Raw genomic sequence first — 9,874 nt, forward strand, 5'->3', positions numbered from 1 at the left:
GTATATTTTAACCCACTCTTTTATAATAGTCTTTTAGCTGCCAGAGGTCATCAACAGACATGTCAGTGACCATAAACGATGAAATAATTTCCTTGTTTACATCACTGCATCAGTAACAAAGTAATGTTCAATGTGTGTGTTTCTCCTGCAGATGCTCCAAGACTTCCCTCTGTGTCAGTGAGTCCCTCTGCTGAGATAGTGGAGGGCAGTTCAGTGACTCTGACCTACAGCAGTGATGCTAACCCAGAAGCTAACATTACCTGGTACAAGGAGAAAGAAGACTGACCAAGAGCATCAGGACAGATCTTCTCCATCACTGTTGACGAGGTAAAACAATAAAAATCAGTTCAGTCACCACTCTTACTTTCTTCTTCAGAAAACCCTGAGCTGGTGGTGAACATGGGGTGCATGTGTCACTTCACAATGTTGGACCTTTAACATCCATTTGAGCCATAAATCTCCATTCAACCAGTTTAAATTCTTTGTATGAGAAAATAGTATGAAAAGTGCAGAAATTTTGGTTGAGTAGAAATGGTGAAAAAACACAATAGTGGTATGTGGAGAAGGAGATCCCAAAAACAGCTTCAGAGCAACAAACCAGCTAGGAATGTAAAGAAACTGATGAAAAGTTTGTTGTGTGTTTGGGGTGATTCATTAAAGCAGGAGTAGGCTGAAGTTCCCTAAATATGAATAAAGGTTTTCAGAATAAAGGTCAATTAGTGTAACATTGTGATTATGAGCCTCAAGTAAAACAAGTTGTTTTCGAGGTGTTTGTTGCTATTATGTTAGGTAGGTAATTTATTTATTTTTAATGATTTTTATCTGTCTTTGCTAATTAATGTTTTGCTGCAAACTGTTTGGTTGTTGTTGTTTTTTTAAAATGGACTCATTTCCTCAGTTGTGTCCCTATTTAAATGTTAGACGTCTGTTAGTTAAACAGGCCAAAGTCATGAAAAGGACTTTTTCAACATCACCATGTGTTTAAATGCTTCAAGTGCACTTGAATATGTGTGTCACATGTTCATGTTTGTTCACACTAATAGGTGTGACTTTCTCACATCTGTGTTCTGCATTTCTAAAAACAGCAGCAGCCTGACTGCAGAGTTAACAGTGAATATATGAACTCAAAGATTTCATGCAGTCAGTATGACATCATGCACAGTGCATATAAAGATTGTCTTTTTTCTTCTTTTATTTGGATTTCTTTTAATTTTATTGGTTGGATGTTGACAATGAAACTGGTTTGGTACTTATTTCTTTTTTTTTAATTTTGTTACACATCTGAAGTTTGTTGTGTTGTGGGTGTTTCTAGCCAATAGGCTCATCATGCATATTAATAATGTAAAGAGGAAGGAAATGTAGCCTTTTAACAGCCTGATATCTGTCTTCTGCTCAGAGGAAAGGTGTCTTCAAAGACATAAACGTCCTTTACTGTAAGTAGAAACATTTCTTTGACTCGTTCTGTATACCTCCTGTTTACATTATTTTATCTGCTTTTATCTGTTTTGTTGTCTCCCACACAGAGAGGTGAGAGGAGCAGCTATGAGTTTGACTGCAGCAGTGAGTGGATGTCTTGTCTTCCTTCTCTCTGTGTCAGGTACTGTATATCTTTAAAAGAGGGGAATCTGGGGACATGTGGGGCTTGTGAAGTCACCTGGATATAAGTGGATCAGAGTTGTGTGGAAGACAAATGCAGAAATGTTCCAAATATCAGTTTGTGACGAATTGTGAAAACTTTCTGATGCATAGTTATCTTTCTTTCTTTTGTATCAGTTGGAATTTGTTTTAGGAAGCTCTTGTGGTGGCCAACATCTGAAGTATCTGTGAGCTGAGCACTTTTACATGCTGTAAACTGAGAGTGTTCCCTCCTCACCCTGTGAAAACATGTTGCCCTGTTTAACCCTGTAAAACCCAGATATAGAAAAACGCAAAAAAAAAAATTTTCAACCATTCAGATGTTGTTGTAGGAGGCCTTTGGGGGTGAAAATGGAGTGTTTTCAAAAATTTTATGTTTTAGTAAGTTTTTACGGAAACGTTGTAATATTGCAACGTTGGGCTTAATGGGTAGCAGAATCTCCTGTATTTCCACTCATTGTCTGAACAACAGTACAGAACTAAGGATTCATTTGCAGGGTTTTGCTTTTCCCAAACCAGTATATAGCATGAATAATAATCTTAGTCATGTTGTTATGAAGTGTGATTTATTCAAACAAGCACTTTGACATTTATTTACATTTTAAGTTGCAGTCAGTTGCAGTGATAGTCCCAGAAGCAGTTCTTGTCCTCTGAAAAGCAGAGGCGGACATCACACTTGCTGCATTGGGTATTTGTATACCCTTTACCGCAATGTCTGCAGCGTCCTCTTGTCGTCTTGTATGGAAAGTGTCCAGTGAGGTCTCTGCACACATCCAGAGGGGGGTGTGCACATGTTTTTTTGGAGGAGGGACCGTTTGGACTCCCATCACCCAAGGACGGTCTCTTTACAGCATCTGAAGGGCTCCCTGCTGCGTCTGGGCTCCTGTTGCCTGCCGATGGCCGTCCTCTCTTTGTAGTTTTGGGTGTTGTGCCCACCTGATTAGGAAAAAAAAGAATAAATATATCAATTTATATACATCTCAAATACGCATGAAGATACCAGTCAAATATATCACAAACAAGGTAAATAGCAGGAATAGATAATTACCAGAATGAGAGAGGATGCAAGCTCTCTTTGCTGGTGGCATTCTGAAATGGAAAAAATAAAATTGAAACAAATGTACACTGTATAGACAAATAGCACACATGCTTACTAGATTCCGGATGACGAGCAGGAAAGATGGGGTGGCGGAGAGACTGATTTTATTTTGAAGTGTTGACACATTGCACTGAAGTAGCCAATTCACACATTTCACAGGCCATACAATACTGTATGATTGACCTATCGTAGACTGTGATTATCATCCTAATAGGAATGCATGTAGCCTCCACCTTACAACCACACCTTACATTCCTGAACATTAGCACCTGTTCCAGAACAATGCAACAAGTGCACCAGGAGCATCCCCCACAACTGCTTTGGCTATGAATTGATAGGAGCATTTTCTTATCAATAGAGACTAAGACAAAGGGCAGACATGCACAAACAGAATTTCTTTGGTAAAAAGTCCTGCATTCTGTGATAAGGAGAAAATACTGAGAGTGTTGTAGGTGGTTAAAAATCATTATAAGTAAATGAAAATGTTTAGATACAGCAATATATCTTTGCACTTTACTTTCTAATACAATAAATATGTAATTCAATATAAGGCTCAGGCTAGAATGTGTAAATCATGTTTAGTTTAAAGTTATATTGTAAACATTTTAATTGAAGTTCCTCTCAAGACATTCCTCTCAAAAACAGGGCTGTTTTGACTACCACTCTGACCCAACGTTGTAATATTGCAACACTTATAAAACAAGCTCTAAATAAAATGTAGGGCACATTTTCCACAAACACTACATATGTTCATGTTCTAGACACTGTAATAAACACAAAAAAAAATATTCAAAGCATTTTACTTACTTGAATCAGATTAATCCAGTCCAGTAAATCGAAGGGATGTTGCTCGATCAAAAAATTGGAAGTTGTGTGAGTTCTTGACCCTAGGGCGGGCCTTATATACAAATGTTGGATCCAAATGCATTGTGAGAACAAACAATAGGACCCAATGATCATGTTAATGTGGTTGAACCAAAAAAAAAAAAAATTTAGAGGTTTTTTGGGGGTAACCAAAATTGTTGTAATTCTGCAACACTGGGTCTTACAGGGTTAATCAGTTCTAAAGCTGACTCTGGCCGACAATTAGTTTCTATCTGAAGCTGATTTTATTAGACTGAAGTATTTTGGAGGGATATTGATCTCACTGTGAAGTCTACTGTCATACTGTCTTAACGTATCTTATTTTTTATCATGTCTTCACATCATTTCTGCTGAAAGAAGGTTACTACACCTCTGTGTTCTGCATTTCTCTTTTTTGTTTTCACAATTCAGCAGGGACCTGACCACAGAGTCAAAAAAGAGGAAGTTAACCAAGAAAAGCACATTCTATAATAATTCACATTTTTCCGATAATGTATTATTTATGTACGTTAATGCATATATTTCACTCTTTCTTAGCAGCGACATTGCAAAGGAAGTGTGTGTGTGTGTACTTGTGTTTTTATGTGAGTAAAAATGGCATTCAGACAAAAGATCATAATGGATGGTCTTTCTCTCATCTTGGAAAACAAAGAGCTTGTGCTTTCAATGCAACTTTGAGCTATGTGTCTGTTAGAAAGCCAATCTAAAGTGTGCTGTATGTGAAATCATGTGCCAGATAAAAATGGAATTAGTAGCAGAGAGCCTTGTACAACATCTTGCACAGATACCCCAACAAGAATACTTAACAAACACATTAAATCTAAATATCTATTACAGGTTAAAATCTTGCGCTCAGTCTTCTGCTTGTTTCTAACGTTTCTAGCCCAGTACATTACCAGTAAGTCTGTGAGGGTGAGGAGGATCTACAGGATCATGAAGAAAGGCTTGGACAAAGGTTAAAGGTTTGCTCCTGAGTGTGGTCCAGCCATCAGTTGCTGTGTTTGCACACTAGTAGTCCTTGTTGTAATCCAGAGCAATTTGCTTTGTTGTCCTATTGCAGTCGAAGTTATCTGAGACCTTGGGTCCTGGTCTCTGGGCTCACTGCTGCTGTAGTTGACTTTGTGGCCCATGCCTGTGCTCTGGGTCCTTTGTTCCAGCTGGAAGTCCTGTTTCCTGGAGGAACGGGTTCTGCGTCTCCTGGGAGAGACTGCAGGAGAAGAGAGAAGCGGCGTTTGTAGTCGAGGAGCTTCTGTCTTTGGCAGACCCTGTTGAGAAGAGCAGTGTTGTCCCCTTAAGGGACTGAGAGGAAGAGAAGGAGGAAGTGCATGATAGCCACTTTTTGTGTTCCTTTTAGACATCCTGTAGTGTCAGAGGTTCTGTAGCCAATGAGGTTCTCAAACCTAATGTACATGCAAATTGACACCTGGAGCTGAGTCATTTTTAAATGTTTTCCAGGCTGCCTTTCCTCCAATTCTGCCAATAATTGACTGAATGTATTAATTTTGATTGTGGTTTCTGGTGTTCTCTGTGTTACAGTGATACAGGGTCAGAATGACTGGAGAATGACTTACCCTTCTACTCAGGTCTGTGGCTTAAAGAGATCAACAGTGAACATACGCTGCGTCTACACATTCCCATCCAAGATAAAAGACCTTGATACTAAGGTTAAAGAAACCATCTGGTTTACTAAAGGGACTGATATTGAACCTGTGGATCTGAAAACAGACTCAGAGTATTCAGGTCGTGTACAGTACAGTTCTAACAACAACGACTGCACTCTGACAATCAGAGACCTGAGAGAGAGCGACTCAGCTGAGTACAAGTTCAGGTTCATAACAAACCAACCAGGTGGGAAAGTTACTGGTAAACCTGGAGTCACTTTGTCTGTCACAGGTAACATGAAGGTTTATTATTTTTTCAAAAGTTGAGGATTTTAGAATTTATCACTGCTAGCTAAAGTTCATGTTGATTTTTTTTTTAACATCAAGATCTGCAGGTTGAAGTGACGAGACCACAGCACATCTTGTATCCTTCCTGGGCAAACCTGCACTGTCAGAGCAGTTGTCCTCTACCTGCTCCCACTTCCTACATCTGGTACCAGAACGGACAGAAGATAAAGGAAGACAGGTCCCCTCATTATGCAAACTACATTTATTATTCACCAGACAGCTTTTCCTGTGCTATATCAGGATATGAGGACTTCCCCTCTCCTCCAGTGTGTGAGTTTACTTTCAGTCTTTCATTGACGTAACACCATCTGCTGGAGCCTTTTACATTTTATATGATATACTAACTGTATATAACTCAGTGGATTTGTAGTGTGCATTATTACAGGAAACCACATAAACTCACTGCTGCATTAGATTGTAGACATGCTGCATGATAATCTCTTCCTGGTCTTCACTGTCAAATTAGAAAATTGATCAGATTGTATCCAACTTTATTGGCATTGCAAAAAACACAGGTACTGAAACAAGGAAATGTTGTTCAGCATCTAATCAAAAGTTTAATGAAATGTGTAAAGTTTTGAGAAATGTACATGTCTAGTGGCAATAATAAATTGAAAGGATAATAAGAAGTTGATATAAATACACTGGATACATATATAATAATAGCAATGCAGGTGTGAGTATAAAATTATATAATGCAGGAACAAGTTATACTAATAGTGGACCTTTTATACAGAATCAACAACTGGGGATATGACTATTTATCATATATGTGCAATCTAGAGATATAAATCTATTTTTGTTTGTGCTTCCTGCTTCTCTCTGTGTTTCAGTCTTACAGGTTCAGAATGACTGGAAAGTGACTTACCCTTCTACTCAGGTCTGTGGCTTAAAGAGATCAACTGTGAACATACGCTGCATCTACACATTCCCATCCAGGATAAAAGGCCTTGTTACTAAGGTTGAAGAAACCATCTGGTTTACTAAAGGGACTGGTGTTGAACCTGTGGATCTGAAAACAGACTCAGAGTATTCAGGTCGTGTACAGTACAGTTCTAACAACAACGACTGCACTCTGACAATCAGAGACCTGAGAGAGAGCGACTCAGCTGAGTACAAGTTCAGCTTCATAACAAATCAACCAGGTGGGAAAATTACTGGTAAACCTGGAGTCACTTTGTCTGTCACAGGTAACATGAAGGTTAATTATTCTGTCAAATGTTGAGAATTTTAGAATCATCACTGCTAGCTAAAGCTCATGTTGAATTTTTTACTTTTTTACATCCAGATCTGCAGGTGCAAGTGACGAGACCACAGCACATCTTGTATCCTTCCTTGGCAAACCTGCACTGTAAGAGCAGTTGTCCTCTACCTGATCTCACTTCCTACATCTGGTACCAGAACGGACAGAAGATAAAGGAAGACAGGTCTCCTCATTATGCAGACTACATTTATTCTTCACCAGACAGCTTTTCCTGTGCTATATCAGGATATGAGGACTTCCCCTCTCCTCCAGTGTGTGAGTTTACTTTCAGTCTTTCATTGATACATCACCATCGGCTGGAGACACTTAAACATTACAGCATGTAACTAAGTAGTGTTTGGTGGAGGACAACTGACATGAGATTGCTGACATGTTGCATTTCCCTTGCGCATCTCTTGTTGGCAAAGACACTGAACCAGGATTATTTTGTAGGCACAAAATATTATTAACAGTCGAAAAACTAAACTTGATAATACATGAGTTCATGTTTTCTCCTCCAGATGCTCCAAAGCTTCCCTCTGTGTCAGTGAGTCCCTCTGCTGAGATAGTGGAGGGCAGTTCAGTGACTCTGACCTGCAGCAGTGATGCTAACCCAGCAGCTACTTATAACTGGTACAAGATGAACCCAAACTCTACCTTTGTCAGAACTGGACCACAGCTTGTCTTTGACTCGATCCAGTCCTCTGACTCTGGAGAATATTTATGTGCTGCTTTGAACAATCTGGGGAGTAAGAGATCTGAATCCATCTCTATTAATGTGACATGTGAGTAAAAGCATCATGCAACTAATGATAATTGGAAGAAAAAACAAACCCTTTACTCCTCCTTATCTAATGTTGATCCCTTCATTGCTGATCATGCACTTTGTCATCAAGAAATCCACCTCAGGCTTCTGCTCTGTTATCAACAGTCTTTTTTGTCGATTACAGTAAATTTGGAGTAAATAAAATTTCTGCTGGATAACCAGAAACATTTTAAGGATCATAGGAACGCCTTTCATTTTGATCCTCATGTTGAATTACCGTACCAACATCAAAGGGAGCTTTCATTATAGAAAATTAAATAATAAATTCATGGTCTTTGCATTTGTAATTTTTATTATGAAAATATATGGCTGTTTTGGCTTGTGCTAACGAGGAGCAAAACAATATTAGTAAACAGTGGAGACCATTAATGTTCCATAAAACGACTGTAAATCTAAAATATGAACTGAGAAAGTAATCTTGATATTAAATGTGTTTGTTTTTTCCTCCAGATGCTCCAAGACTTCCCTCTGTGTCAGTGAGTCCCTCTGCTGAGATAGTGGAGGGCAGTTCAGTGACTCTGACCTGCAGCAGTGATGCTAACCCAGCAGCTAACATTGCCTGGTACAAGGAGAACCAAACACTGCCTCAGGGACATGGAGGAAGTTATCATTTCACCTCCATCAGCTCTGAGGACAGAGGGATCTACTACTGCAAGTCTGAGAATCAACATGGATCGATCAACTCTACTTTTCTATTTTTAGATGTCCAGTGTAAGTACAAAAATCAGTAAATCTGGTGACCCAGCAGTGAGGGACTTCTGATGAATGATGTGAGTCTCTCTAAATCTCCTCCAGATGCTCCAAGACTTCCCTCTGTGTCAGTGAGTCCCTCTGCTGAGATAGTGGAGGGCAGTTCAGTGACTCTGACCTGCAGCAGTGATGCTAACCCAGCAGCTAACATTACCTGGTACAAGGAGAATGAAGACTCAGCAAAAGCATCAGGACAGATCTTCACCATCACTGACTTCAGAGCTGAACACAGTGGGAATTGTTACTGTGAAGCCCAGAACAGCAGAGGACGCCATAACTCCACTTTACATCTGACTGTTGCAGCAGGTATGTTTTTATTGAGAACATTTTCTTCACCTTGATACTGTTAACAGGGCAAGAAGCATGTTAAGAAGCTTCAAAAATCATATTGTTTGGATAGGAGACAGAAACATGAGTGTTTTTGGGAATTCAGGAAGAATATTTTCTGAATATATGATTCCTTGCAGGGGGGAAAAAAAGGGAAAAAAGTGTTTTAATAAATGCTGTCCCTCCCATAAGGATAGCAAAGTAGTAAGAATGTACCTGAGCAACACTTGTGTGGATCTTGTGGTTCAAAAGTGTGGTTGGATGTCTATCAGAATTATTTATTATTATCACAAATAATTATAATTATAATAAATAATATGACTTGATGTAATCTAAATCTTCTTGATCGGGGCATCACTCTGTAAAACAGAGAAAAATATAGACAATTCACCTAAATCAGTCTCAAAATGTTACTAAACTATCAATTTGGAACACTGATTAATAATTAACTTAATAATTGGAGTGTGGAAGAACAGGGTGAGGGGTCCTGGTCCTGGTGCTGGTCTCTGGGGGACCCAGAGCTTGTGTCCCTCTGGCTGGTGGAGAAAGAGAAAGATCAGAGGGTTGCTGGGCCTTTCACAGTTGATAACCTATGGTGTCATAGGACTCCTGACCAATGAACTCATCTGTAGGTGTCATAAATGCCAAGCATCATGGGAGAAGAAACATCTGTATATCCATATCAGTTCAAATTCACAAATGAACTCAGGATTTACATGTGGCAAGGTCCCAACAGTGTGTTCAGAATATCTGACAGTAGTAGGTGAAACAAAGGAAGGTGCTTTCCCCCTTTTTAGCAAAATGACCAAAATGCCCCATGTTAACCTGCCATCACATATTAGCAGAGAGTGCAGAGGGCAGAGGGGTGTTTATATGAATATATTAGTCTAGTCTGCCTCCTGTGATCCTTTATCAGACTGAGGTCTGAGAGCCCAGGTTTAATCCTCGGTGTGGAGCCGTGATCATTTCTTGTGTCACAGGTTGAAGAATTTTCTCCCTGATGTGTCTGAGGGGGTCCTGCTGCAGTTTGGGGTCCAGCCATTGCTGCCAGAGAGGCTCAATGAGGCTGTGTCCACAGTCTGACAGTTATTTCACCTGTTTGAACAGGACATTAATGGCTGTTAACCTAATTAACGGTTTGTGTTTTCTTGTGGATACCATTTCTCAGGAGCTGGTACATT

At 39.5% G+C, this 9,874-nt stretch overlaps 1 protein-coding gene across 1 annotated transcript; it reads left to right on the forward strand.

The window, feature by feature from the left end:
- The first annotated feature begins 251 nt into the window (after positions 1 to 251).
- LOC131971561 (uncharacterized) lies at positions 252 to 6,021 on the forward strand. Its single transcript, XM_059333073.1, has 5 exons — positions 252 to 327; positions 1,397 to 1,433; positions 1,524 to 1,597; positions 5,135 to 5,491; positions 5,587 to 6,021. Exons 3-5 carry the CDS (start codon positions 1,543 to 1,545, stop codon positions 5,847 to 5,849), a joined length of 675 nt encoding a protein of 224 aa, XP_059189056.1. The 5' UTR covers positions 252 to 327; positions 1,397 to 1,433; positions 1,524 to 1,542; the 3' UTR covers positions 5,850 to 6,021.
- The last annotated feature ends 3,853 nt before the right edge of the window (positions 6,022 to 9,874 follow it).

Source organism: Centropristis striata, chromosome 1 (genome assembly GCF_030273125.1).
Source record: "Centropristis striata isolate RG_2023a ecotype Rhode Island chromosome 1, C.striata_1.0, whole genome shotgun sequence".
Taxonomy (NCBI): Eukaryota; Metazoa; Chordata; class Actinopteri; order Perciformes; family Serranidae; genus Centropristis; species Centropristis striata.